Source organism: Dipteris shenzhenensis, chromosome 7 (genome assembly GCF_047967505.1).
Source record: "Dipteris shenzhenensis isolate YYH24624 ecotype China chromosome 7, Dip_SZ_1.0, whole genome shotgun sequence".
NCBI classification, from domain to species: domain Eukaryota; kingdom Viridiplantae; phylum Streptophyta; class Polypodiopsida; order Gleicheniales; family Dipteridaceae; genus Dipteris; species Dipteris shenzhenensis.
The window spans coordinates 60,544,219-60,557,634 of NC_141602.1; the positions used below are offsets into that span (position 1 = coordinate 60,544,219).

Consider the following 13,416-nt stretch of genomic DNA (forward strand, 5'->3'; position numbering starts at 1 on the left):
GTACACACTCTGAAGGCCACCTGGGCGAGCATGCAGGGATCCTCTAGAGCAGCCAGTGAGCCAGTGAAGAAGAAGACATGCATTCATGACCAATGGATGAATGCAAATTTATAGACATTTCTATATATTTGATACACACATTTCTAGACGTGCATGACCAATAATGAAGAAGAAGACATGCATTAATGACCAATGGACAAGCCTAAGAAAATGCCAACAAAGTCTAGCATTAGGAAGGTGAGGAAGAAGACATGCATGAGTGGTTAAGGTGAGTAGGTAAGGAATAATATGTGCATTTGCAACCAATGTAAGTACATGACTAATATTGAGGAAGACATGCATGACCAATTCACCACCCTAAAAAAATGCCAACCAAGTCCTAAGTCTACCTACAAGGTCAGCACCAACTTAAAATATTTATCTCTTCTTTTGTGATTTGATATTGCTTGGTCATGGGACATTTATATCTTCTTTGTAATGTTGAGCTTAAAACTGCCTTCTAATCTGCATTCGCTCTCTTTTGTATATCTTGGATTCATTTTCGTTGAGCTATACAATTTCAGGAGTAGCTCTTCATTGGCGTGATGCAATGGGTTGTAGCCCCAGGGGATTCACTCTTCATTAAACGGGGACGTCACCTGTGTGCATGAACTTCAAGAAAACCCCCTATTTAAGATCCACGTAGGATGATAAAACACCCCTATTCAAGCTTAAATAAGATACCACCAAAATTCTATTATGTCTCCCCCTTTCCTTAAATCTACGTTCTTTCTCAAGAATTTAGATCACACAATAAGAAAATTTAGATTACTTTCCCTATGACTATTTATAACCAAACTTGTTTAGACTAGTTACCTAAGGTAGCCTATACTATGTCCCCCCCTCTTAAATGTGGCATGGCCCCCCTAACTTAAATTCAATATTGGGAAAACATAAAAAGGGCCCCCACCCCTAATGTATAAGCTTATGCCTCATTTCAAAAAACCCCCCTATTGTACACTCACGTGATATCATAAGTTTCCCCCTATGAATCCCCCGGGGTTGTAGCGGTGCTTCACTGATGTATTCATGGCTACCCTCTCTCCCATCCTCACGAACACATCAAACTGACCCCGGCAAGACTTATCTCATTGTCTTTCAGAAACACCAAATCAGTTGGATCATCTGCTTTTGCGGGCTTGGACACTACTAGCCCATATGTCTTCTTTGATATCCTAGACTGAATGAAATCATTTTGCATGCAGAGACGAACTGCTCCGTTACAGATTGCACTCCTTGGTTCTATTGGAACCAGATTGAAACGATGATATGGCCGACTTGCTTGGCGAATTGCTTTTGTATCCTCTTTATTAGATAAGGTGAAGAAGCAAATCCGCCTACCACTGCCAGTACTACTTCTACCCGATGATTTGTTGCTTGATCAAATTGAGCACCTTCTCGACCTCTGGATCAAATATTCCCCTCATATCGGCATCGTCTAGTCTCACCTCAACATAGTCTTCATCGGGCCACGTTGTCCCATTTCTTCGATCATGTTCCTTCCATGCAGTGGTTAGCTTCCCTAGAAGCGACAAATCATAATGAGATCCATCTCCATCAAACCCCGTCTTTATGACTTGCGACGAACTTAAGAGGTTGACGGCTTCGGATGGGTTCTCATCACAAAATTCGATGAAGCATGCAGGACCCATCTTTGCACACATGAATTTCATGAATTGCAAGTCTACAAAGGTTCCACCTCCCAAAGCTCCGTAGCTCTTGACGGCCTTCTCCATTTTCAAGCTATTGGGGTCTTCATCAGCCTTCTTCTGTACTACCACATCAATAGTTCCCCCTCCTATATCAGCTACCAAAACCTTCTCCCCTTTCCTAAGCTTCAATTCTCTCACATTTTTCTAGCAGTACACAGAGGCAACTTCTGGCTCCACGATAATGTGCAGAGCATGTAGCATCAGCCGGTACACAAGGGTCTTTTCACAAGCCCGGTTTTTTGGGCGCACATCTCTATCACTTGCTTTGCTCACTCGTCCAACATCGTCGAAATCATGAGGAAACGGTACACACCACTAAACATCTTTTTTCCCCAACTGTGTACCGTAAGATAGTTGGAGCTTCTCGATCACGTATTCCCCTATGAACCAGAGATAATTGACAAGAAGTGTTTCAACCGTAAGGTCACCAGGAAGCTCCTTACGGGTGCTGCTACCTTGATATCCATTCACCAGAAATAGCTTGAACTTGGCCACGAGGAAGGCATCTTTCCCTTTGATGGATAGTGTATGGTTCATCACATGGACGATTTTACGATATGCACCGTGTATAGTAAGACTTTGAGAAGTGTTGTCGCATTGGTCTACAAGCCGCAACAAATTCATGCCATTAGAAATTGGCTGGCGAGGCAGCTCTCTAAATTTCCACAAGGCACTCCAGCCCCAAACTTGGACGGCATATTTCCCATCGCTGCCATCAGGAACATATAACAGACTGGTTTGTGTTTTGCAGTAAGGTTTGCCTAGTCCTGCTTGGTTCTGATGAGGCCAATCGTACCAATTGAACACCCTATCGGGCTCAAACCTGTGTGCATGGGCAAATCCAGAGAAAATAGTGCCCAAATCTATGGCTACCACCAAAATCGCCGCTGTTGTAGACATTGGAAAAGATCTCTTGCGCTCGCTCTCTTGGTGGTGGCTTGACACGCGTGAATTCTTCTCTGCTAATTGTTGGACTTCTATTAAAGGAAACAAGAAAAACAATGCAAAAGTCCTCTCCCTCTCTCTCTAGCTTGAAGGCCCGACGAAAGAAATGTAGTTAGCAGGAGCTCAGCTGCTTCACACTATTTTAAAGGGCCGAAGAGACTCTCCAAAAGGTCATGTCTCCCACCACTAGGCACGCAGTACTACAAAGAAAACAAAGACAAAGCTACTGGACCAGTAGGATAACGAGAGGGGAGCTAGTCTACAAAATCCCACTTCACAAGAGCACTAGTACTTTCCAATAGGCATGTGAAGTAGGGCTAATGAGAGGGTCTGTCTATGGTTGACATCTAGTTCTCTTTTTCTCTACTAGTGGAGAGTCCCTTTCCCACTACAACTAATAAGAGGATGTGTTCAGGGTGGCAATAAAATGTGGTATCTAGTTTTCTTTTTCCTTGCTAGTGGAGCCTTGGGTTTTGGTTGTGGTTTCATAGAGGTGTTTGCTGGTCATGCACATGGAAGGTTCGTAGAGATTTTTTGCTTGATACAGCAAGGTCTGTAGCAGTCGGAGATAATTTAATCTCCACTGTACAATTTCACATTCTTCCTTTTCAGAAGTTAGCATGCAGGAGAGACTCGCACATCAACGTCAAGCGAGGCATTGCTTTCAAGCTTGGAAGATTGAGAAATGGCTGAATTTTACAAGTTACCATACACTTAGGTGTGTAAAGAGTCCCCACTCTTAGGGATTTTCAAGAAGGGTCCCTTCCCCCACAAGAAGTACGGCTCATGAGAGGGTGAGTGGTGCTAAATATTTTCTTTGTTCTTGCTGGCTAGGAGAGACTTGGTATTTGGTTGTGTGTCACATGGATGTTCGTTGGTCTTACTAAACATGGAAGGTTCATTCATTAAAAGCTTTTGCTTGATACATAAGTTTATTGGGTACTATTTTTACATATTTATTTTATAAGGGACATCACAAAGAAGACATAAATGCCCATGACCAAGCAATATCAAATCACAAAAGAAGAGAGAAATATTTTACGTTGGTGCTGACCTTGTAGGCAAGAATTGGGACTTGGTTGGCATTTTCTTAGGGTGGTGAATTCGTCATGCATGTCTTCCTCAATATTTGTCATGTACATACATTGCTTGGAAATGCACATATTATTCCCTCGGGGGGGTCACTATGTATAAACCCTCTATATCACGTGCGTTCAAGGCCTATATTTAAAGTCCCTTATCTGTAAAAGATTTCGTTAATAAAATGTACCCCTTTTCTATACAAATCTGTAAATTTTTTCCAAAACTATTTTAAATAGTCCCTTATGTATATTTATTTCTGTAAATTTTAGAAATAAAAAAAATCCTTCTGTTGAACTCACGTGATAGGGTTACATATGATGAGTGACCCCCCCGAGATTATTCCTTACCTACCCACCTTAACCACTCATGCATGTCTTCTTCCTCACCTTCCTAATGCTAGACTTTGTTGGCTTTGTCTTAGGCTTGTCCATTGGTCATGAATGCATGTCTTCTTCTTCATTATTGGTCATGCACATCTAGAAATGTGTGTATCCTTCCTCACTTACCCACCATGGATGATTTTTCCCTGTTTTGTCGTAAAGAGGCAAAAAATTTATACTGGATTTGAAAGTTTGTATGCCCTAATAAAAATAAAGGTTTTTGAAACATTCCAGGATTTGAAACTTTTATGAGAAAAAACTTGAAGTTTCGCTAAGATTTACATGTTTTTCTTCAAAATTAAAAAGAAAACTTTAAAAATTGTAATATATTCTATCACTATTATGAAACTAAAAAGACTAACTCAATAAACTTTCGCTAGGATTTTATATTAATATATAAGTATAGGTTCGATAAAAACACATTTCTAGACGTGCATGACCAATAATGAAGAAGAAGACATTTATAGACATTTCATAAATTTATAGACTAATAATGCAAACTTATAGAAATGTATGACCAATAAATGTATACAAATTTATAGATATGTATGAGCAGCCAGTGAGCCACCACTCCCAGGAAAGTTACATTTTTAAGAGTTTGGAGAGGACCTCCTTTCTTCTTTGAGTCTTCCGCAGGGTTGAGGTGGCATTTTCCGCCTCCGCCTTGGTTTTTAATTAGCTCCTTTTGAGCTTCTTTTTCCCCTCATGCATAGAATGATGTATCCCCGGATTTGAACTTGCTCTCACGGTTTTCATTCATACTTAATAAAGTAATTTTCTTGAAAAAAAAAAGATGCCTCACTCACTTTATTCCACTTCCCACTATCCAGTATGCCATACTCGCACCCTCTTCACTATTTTAAAGGGCCGAAGAGACTCTCCAAAAGGTCATGTCTCCCACCGCTAGGCATGTAGTACTACAAAGAAAACAAAGACAAAGCTACTGGACCAGTAGGATAACGAGAGGGGAGCTAGTCTACAAAATCCCACTTCACAAGAGCACTAGTACTTTCCAATAGGCATGTGAAGTAGGGCTAATGAGAGGGTCTGTCTATGGTTGACATCTAGTTCTCTTTTTCTCTACTAGTGGAGAGTCCCTTTCCCACTACAACTAGTAAGAAGATGTGTATAGGGTGGCAATAAAATGTGGTATCTAGTTTTCTTTTTCCTTGCTAGTGGAGCCTTGGGTTTTGGTTGTGGTTTCATAGAGGTGTTTGCTGGTCATGCACATGGAAGGTTCGTAGAGATTTTTTGCTTGATACGGCAAGGTCTGTAGCAGTCGGAGATAATTTAATCTCCACCGTACAATTTCACATTCTTCCTTTTCAGAAGTTAGCATGGATAGACTCGCACATAAACGTCAAGCGAGGCATTGCTTTCAAGCTTGGAAGATTGAGAAATGGCTGAATTTTACAAGTTACCATACACTTAGGTGTGTAAAGAGTCCCCACTCTTAGGGATTTTCAAGAAGGGTCCCTTCCCCCACAAGAAGTAGGGCTCATGAGAGGGTGAGCCGAGGGTGGTGTTAATTATTTTCTTTGTCCTTGCTAGCTAGGAGAGACTTGGTATTTGGTTGTGCGTCACATGGATGTTCGTTGGTCTTACTAAACATGGAAGGTGCATTCATTAAAAGCTTTTGCTTGATACACAAGTTTATTGGGTACTATTTTTACATATTTATTTTATAAGGGACATCACAAAGAAGACATAAATGCCCATGATCAAGCAATATCAAATCACAAAAGAAGAGAGAAATATTTTACGTTGGTGCTGACCTTGTAGGCAAGAATTGGGACTTGGTTGGCATTTTCTTAGGGTGGTGAATTCGTCATGCATGTCTTCCTCAATATTTTTCATGTACTTACATTGGTTGGAAATGCACACATTATTCCTTACCTACCCACCTTAACCACTCATGCATGTCTTCTTCCTCACCTTCCTAATGCTAGACTTTGTTGGCTTTGTCTTAGGCTTGTCCATTGGTCATGAATGCATGTCTTCTTCTTCATTATTGGTCATGAACGTCTAGAAATGTGTGTATCCTTCCTCACCTACCCACCAGTTTTGTCGTAAAGAGGCAAAAATTCTATATTGGATTTGAAAGTTTGTATGCCCTAATAAAAATAAAGGTTTTTGAAACATTCCAGGATTTGAAACTTTTATGAGAAAAAACTTGTAGTTTCCCCAAGATTTACATGTTTTTCTTCAAAACTAAAAAGAAAACATTAAAAATTGTAATATATTCTATTACTATTATGAAACTAAAAAGACTAACTCAATAAACTTTCGCTAGGATTTTATATTAATATATAAGTATAGGTTCGATAAAAACACATTTCTAGACGTGCATGACCAATAATGAAGAAGAAGACATTTATAGACATTTCATAAATTTATAGACTAATAATGCAAATTTATAGAAATGTATGAGAAGCCAGTGAGCCACCACTCCGAGGAAAGTTACATTTTTAAGAGTTTGGAGAGGACCTCCTTTCTTCTTTGAGTCTTCTGCAGGGTTGAGGTGGCATTTTCAGCCTCCGCCTTGGTTTTTAATTAGCTCCTTTTGAGCTTCTTTTTCCCCTCATGCATAGAATGATGTATTCCCGGATTTGAACTTGCTCTCACGGTTTTCATTCATACTTAATAAAGTAATTTTCTTGAAAAAAAAAGATGCCTCACTCACTTTATTCCACTTCCCACTATCCAGTATGCCTATTCCACTTCCCACTATCCAGTATGCCATACTCGCACCCTCTTTACTTTTAGGCGAGCTTCCTCTCTCATTTCTTCTACCATCTTGCCTTCTCTCCGAACCTTTATCCGTCTTGCCTTCTCTTACTCTCGTATTTGTTCTATCTCCTCGCTATCTATTCTATGTTCGCTCATCTCCTCTACTATCTCCTCGCTATCAATTCCATTCTCATTTCCTATCTATCTCCTTGCATACTTGGTTCTCCTCTCCTCTCCTACATCTCCTCGTTTCTTCTATCCTGTTTCAAGCTGAACAAGTTCTTGCAATTATCCATTCTCTTGAGATTTCAATCAACACCAACTTATTATGGATTGCAAACACAAAAGAAATCAAGATGAGAAGACGAGGCAAGGACCATTGACCCAAGATGACAAAGATGAGTTTGCATTGCAGAAGCAGCCAAGAAAGGGAAGAGAACAAGAAGATAAGACATTGTAGAGAAGAGCTATGAAAGTACTCTTTAGTAAGAGAAGAGCTTGCAAGTCTGTTTGAACAAATGTCTTTTAGAGGTGCTCGTGGTAGGGGATTTACAGCAGGCTGCACTACTGAAAGTATTAGGAATAAATAAGAAGAATTGAACAAAAGACTCTTTGAATCTTTGTGTATCTTTGCATGTCATAATTACATCGATGAAGATGAAAAAAGTGATGCTGGTGTAATCAGCGAGATAGAGATGGCCAATTTGATGGCAGGATTGTAAGGTGCTTTTTGACACCATATGGCTTTGAGTTATATGATAAACTTCTTCAAAAATGTGATCATGACCTCTTTTTTTAATGTACTCTAGTTTTAATCACATATCACCATATGGCTTTGAGTTATATGATAAACTTCTTTCAGAAATGTGATGACCTCTTTTTTTAATGTACTCTAGTTTTAATAACATGTCACGTCAGATTTTCTAATTTGAATTTTTTAAATCTTACTTTTTGTCTCAATGTTTTGTTTTAGAAGAGCCTCTTTTTTTTCACGTTCTATCCAAAACTATATCACAAAACGAATTTGGGTAGTGCACGAGTCCAAAAGTAATGAAATAGGTGTTAGACTCCATAGCATGACAAAAGAAGAGACATAAAGAAGCTAAGGGTGTGCAATGATAATAATTTTACAGGAAAAAAAAAGAGCCTAAGATCAAAAGACTGGTTTACCATGGATATAAATATTCTTTTCAAATGTCAACAAACATTGCAATCTTGACTGGATTGCAATAAACGACTTTGAGTCCACAATCCTACACAATACCAAGTGGAGTGCACCAAATAGGTTACACTCCTCATTTTCTAAAAATTAAATCACAGTGACATAGCCAGATCTCATGCATACGGCATACCAAAGGCTAATAATAAATTCATATCCATAAAAAAATTTGACATGCACAAAATACACACAACATACATTCTCTCTCTAACTATGAAACTAAACTAACATAGCCTAATACTAATCTAATATTAAGCACACAACAACATCGCTACACATATAGCCAAACACATGCATAGACACACTAACACGTGCATATACATAAGGACAAATAACGTGTAATTAGACACATAGCTGCACTCATAAAAACAACATATACACTTATTTATACCCTTATTTGTATATTTTAACTTGTAATCCTTCGCAGAAGGTCTTGGAGCATCTATTTCTTGGTGGGGGTTAAATTGTCAAGCATCTTTAACATGATGTTAAGATATTTAACATAAGAAGATCCCCATGAATCTCAATCGGAATGCACTCTTTCTTTCAAATCCTTAAGTCGTGTGTCTTAAACTATGGTAGTGTAAATAGTCCTTAGGGAAAGTTAGCACCTCAACGAGACTTTCATGGGGGGTTTAGGATAGAAATCTATTTGTGATTAATCATTACTCCCATCCTAGACCTAGTTGTCCGAAGAATAGCTACAGCTTTTTATTCCATCTTGGACCATGGCCTCAAGACCCTAGGAACTCCAATCCTTCTTTCGAGTGATTGAAAAAGCATGGAATGATGACATTTGTCTACACATGAAACGAGGCCATGTGTCGTGCATAACTCATCCCTAGTTCTTTTAATTGTTGGAAAAAGAAGCTCCATCCATTCTAAATGTATTTTTATCATTATGAGATGAGAAGACTCTTACTAATTAACTAATTGAATTTGTATATGTTTTGGAAATGGGAGAAATTGGTTACGTCCATATTTAAATGCATTTTATTATTATTCTATTACGTGGAAGACCAACTAGTTTTTTGAGTCACATCGCCGGCCTCCCCTCCCTGGTTTTCTTCCTCTCCGTTCCGTGCCCTCTTCAACACCTTTGCTGGCAAGCATCATCCAAAACCTGCTCGCATCCAAGAGAATCCAACAATCCCAGACCCTGAAAGTAATTAAGCCTTTTACCATGTCATTCCCTGCACGGAGCTGATCTCTTCGGTAGCGTTCGAATTTTTCCAATTAGTGTTTGAAATTATCAGGATGGCAGTGTTCGGCGGTCTTGCCGCACTTGCAATTTTTGCAGCAGCAATTGAGACTACCTTCATCCATCAAGAGTTGATGCAGGTGCAATATAATGCAGTGATTAGCATTGGAGCGTTGGAAATCTTGCTGAAATCATCGTTAAAATCTTTTTTAGCAACATTATCGATGCTATTGGATTGGCTTTTGCTCGCCGGGATAGCAGGCAGGGGTGATCAAGTTGTTGTGTGGATTGCAGGTGGGAGCTGTAGCTGTATCTCCGACACTAAGATCCATGACGTCGTCCACAAGGTTTGCAAATTGGGTTGACCATCGCCATGAGGGGTTCACAGTCCGATCGGCAATTAAGCAATACCGATGATTTCCAGGTTCTCACAAATCAGACCAGGGATGCAGCAATTCTTTTGCAGTTCAAGCAACATGTGGACGATCCCCTAGGAGCCCTGCAAGGTTGGGGGACGTCCTATGGGAATTCGCCTTGCAACTGGACTGGCGTTTCTTACAATATCATCAACTCGTGCGTCACAGCACTCACGCTTCCACAGCAACAGTTGCTTGGCACTATCCCCCCCATCCTAAGTACTTTGCCCTGCTTGTCCCTCTTGAATCTCTCTTCAAACAACTTCTCTGCATCCATTCCTCCCCAACTTGGGCAACTCCCTTCCTTGGAAGCCCTGGACCTTAGTGCTAACCAGCTACAAGGGCCGATTCCTCCTGCTTTGGCTTCCTCCTCCAACCTTACCTACTTAAATCTTTGCTCCAACAGCTCAATGGCACAGTTCCTAGCGAGTTGGGTTCTCTAGTAAATTTGCAACACCTTTCTCTGTGTAGAAACTACTTGAATGGGAGCATCCCATCGTCTCTAATGGCTGCCCTTTCCAACCTCCAGTACCTAGATCTCAGCGCCAACAACTTAACTGGATCGATTCCTACCAACATTTCAGGCTTATTCAAGTCCCTTTCTTACCTAGACCTCAACCAGAACCAATTGACCGGCAGCATCCCCATTGTATTCGGCAACTTCTCGGCCTTGTATCACCTGAATCTTGCAAACAACTTTTTAACTGGATTTATCCCTTCTGAGCTAGGAAAAGTGGCATCCTTGGAATACCTGTGGCTCAATAATAACGCTTTGTCAGGTGAAATTCCTGCTGAGCTAGGACAACTTACGTCTCTGACGATCCTGCAACTTGGCGTCAACAATTTTTCTGGCAGCATTCCTCTTCAACTCGGCAACTGTACAAATCTGACCTCTCTCGTATTCGTCTCCAATCTTGGCTTGATCGGTATAGTGCCTCCTGAGCTGGGAAATCTCGTTCAGCTGACAGTTCTCGATTTGTCCAACCTAAATATCTCAGGCAGTGTTCCTGCATCTATAGGGAATTGCAGTAAGCTTCAGTGGCTAATCTTCTCAGGAAATCTATACTTGACCGGGAATATACCTCCTGAATACGGAAGGCTTCAACAACTCTTATATCTGGGGTTCCGAGGGATTTTTGGCATGACCGGCAGTATCCCAGCGGAACTAGGCAATTGTACAAACCTAGAAGAGTTGTTCCTTGATAGAAATAAACTCACGGGTGCAATACCTGGAGAGCTCTCTCTCCTTCAAAACATGAATTTCCTTTACTTGGCGGACAATAGGCTGAATGGCTCCATTCCCCCTTCCCTTGGAAACTGCTCCCAACTTATGCACCTTTACCTTGACACCAACAATCTATCAGGTTCAATTCCTCCTGCTCTAGGTCAACTAGGCAAACTCATTATCGTCCGCCTGTCGTACAATTCCCTACAAGGTAAAATACCCCTTGAGCTTGGCAACTTGAGTGCATCCGCGCTGGTGGATTTGCGTATTTCTTCCAACTCTCTAACCGGTAGCATTCCCTATACTCTGGGCAACCTGCTGCGTTTGGAAGGCTTATATTTGGACAATAACAAGCTAACTGGAAGCATTCCAGAACAGCTTGCGTCTTGCAGTGGGCTTACTTACCTGGGTCTTCAAGACAACAGTCTAACGGGACCTATCCCGTCTCGGCTGACTGAACTGCAAGTTTTGAGTCAATTGTACTTGCAAGGAAACATGCTTTCTGGTATGATACCAGACTCTATGAGCAACTGTCAGGCGCTATACGATTTGGACCTCTCCCACAACAATTTCAGCGGTACAATACCTAGTTCTCTGTCCAAGATAAATCTGCAGGTAGGCCTGGACCTCTCCCATAACAATCTTTCAGGAACGATCCCTTCGAGTATAGGGCAACTTTCCCGTGTTCGAACGATCGACTTCTCTTCGAACATGTTGTCTGAAAGTATCCCTTCATCTATTGGTACAGGATGCACGGCACTCGAAAGGCTAGATCTCTCTATAAATCAGTTGGATGGATCGATTCCTGAGAGCCTTGGTCAACTAAAAAATCTTGCTTTTATAAATGTGTCTTATAACGCTGATCTGACAGGGCAGATACCTACCACGGGTGTCTTCGAAAATGTCACAAACGAATCGTTTCTTGGAGATGTGGCACTATGTGGGCGAGTCTTAAGCCCAGAATATTGTATGGCTGCACCCTCAGTTACCAAACACCACAAGGGCTTGAGTAAACTTGGGAAAATCAGTTTAGGTGCAGCGGGGATGCTTCTCGTACTATTAGCCTGTTTGATCAGTTGGTGGAGCTATCGACGGTTTCACCAAGTATTTGCACCTCAGCTTTCTAGTGGTACGAGTTTCACTGTCAAGGATTTTAAGCACTTCGACGAGCAAGATCTCCGTCTTGCAACAAACGACTTCAACCAGAAAACTTGATTGGAACCGCTGCGTTTAGCAGAGTGTATAAAGGTACTTTGAACAACGGCAATATTGTGGTCGTTGTGAAAAGGATAGACAAACAGAATGCAGCTATGGGGGGATCGAGCCTTCAGGAAGGAATTGGGAATACTGAGCAATTTAAGACATAGAAATTTGGTGGGGTTGAAAGGCTATTGCATCGGCTCACAAGTAAAAGCTGTGGTTCTTGAATACTTAGAGAATGGGAGTTTAGAAGCCCAACTCTACCGTGAGGGACAAAGAGGTTCATTTGACTGGAGAATGCGCTTTGATATTTCCATTGCTGTTGCACAAGCTTTGGTGTATTTGCACGAGGAGTGCCAAGAGCCCGTGGTGCATTGCGACATCAAACCGAGCAACATTCTGTTGGATGCAGACATGACTGCTCGTGTAGCAGACTTTGGCATTGCAAAACTGTTAGATCCGGTTGCCGTCAGTGCAACGAACTCCAGTACATTCAAGGGCACACTAGGCTATGCTGCGCCAGGTGAGTCTCTCCCTTCTTGCGGATGCTCAGAGTCTCAGACGTATACAAGTGGATCCTACAACTATTTCGTCGAATTTGGTAGTTGTTATCCTTTTGCCGATCTTGCTAATGAATTGTGATCATCTGAACATGTTGCCAGAGTACGCATTTCAAGCTACCTACACTACCAAAGGCGATGTTTACAGCTATGGTATAACACTATTAGAGATGCTCACAGGCAAGAGTTCGACCAGCGAGATGTTCAAAGCGGATACGATGGACCTGCGGTCGTGGGTGCTGTCCACGTTCTCGACACGGGAAGCATTGGATGCAACGCTCCGATCGGAAGGTGACAAAGAAACGCACCTGCGCGACGAGATGATGCAGGTGATGGAATTGGGCGTTGCGTGCACGAGGAGAAAGCCGCAAGATTGGCCTTGTATGAGGGACGTAGTGACACATCTTAATCACATCAAGCTTGGAAACGTGCATCAGCAACTCCACAGTACTCAAGCATCTCTCATACAAAAGCAGCTCTATGATGACGATGCCACCATTGATCACATCAAGCTTGGAAACGTGCATCAGCAACTCCACAGTCAAGCATCTCTCATACAAAAGCAGCTCTACGATGATGATGCCACCACTGATCAAGAGATTCCTTTTAAAAACCTCTAAACCTTTTGTAAATATAACAAGTGGGGCAATATTATGCAGACCTCCAGCTTGGCCAATCTAGTTACTGTTTATGCATGTGTATATAA

General features: G+C 41.3%; 2 protein-coding genes across 2 annotated transcripts; one reads left to right on the top strand and one right to left on the bottom strand.

The window, feature by feature from the left end:
* Positions 1-1,397: 1,397 nt before the first annotated feature.
* On the bottom strand, positions 1,398-2,651 carry LOC147900603 (uncharacterized). The gene is made up of 2 exons (XM_087376684.1): positions 2,073-2,651; positions 1,398-1,895 (listed from the first exon to the last, which is right to left on the bottom strand). The coding sequence occupies exons 1-2, from the start codon at positions 2,649-2,651 to the stop codon at positions 1,398-1,400; spliced, it is 1,077 nt and encodes a 358-aa protein (XP_087232810.1).
* A 7,031-nt stretch (positions 2,652-9,682) lies between these two features.
* LOC147900604 (uncharacterized) lies at positions 9,683-13,330 on the top strand. The gene is made up of 4 exons (XM_087376685.1): positions 9,683-10,154; positions 10,310-12,135; positions 12,244-12,673; positions 12,813-13,330. Exons 1-4 carry the CDS (start codon positions 9,683-9,685, stop codon positions 13,328-13,330), a joined length of 3,246 nt encoding a protein of 1,081 aa, XP_087232811.1.
* Positions 13,331-13,416: the final 86 nt, after the last annotated feature.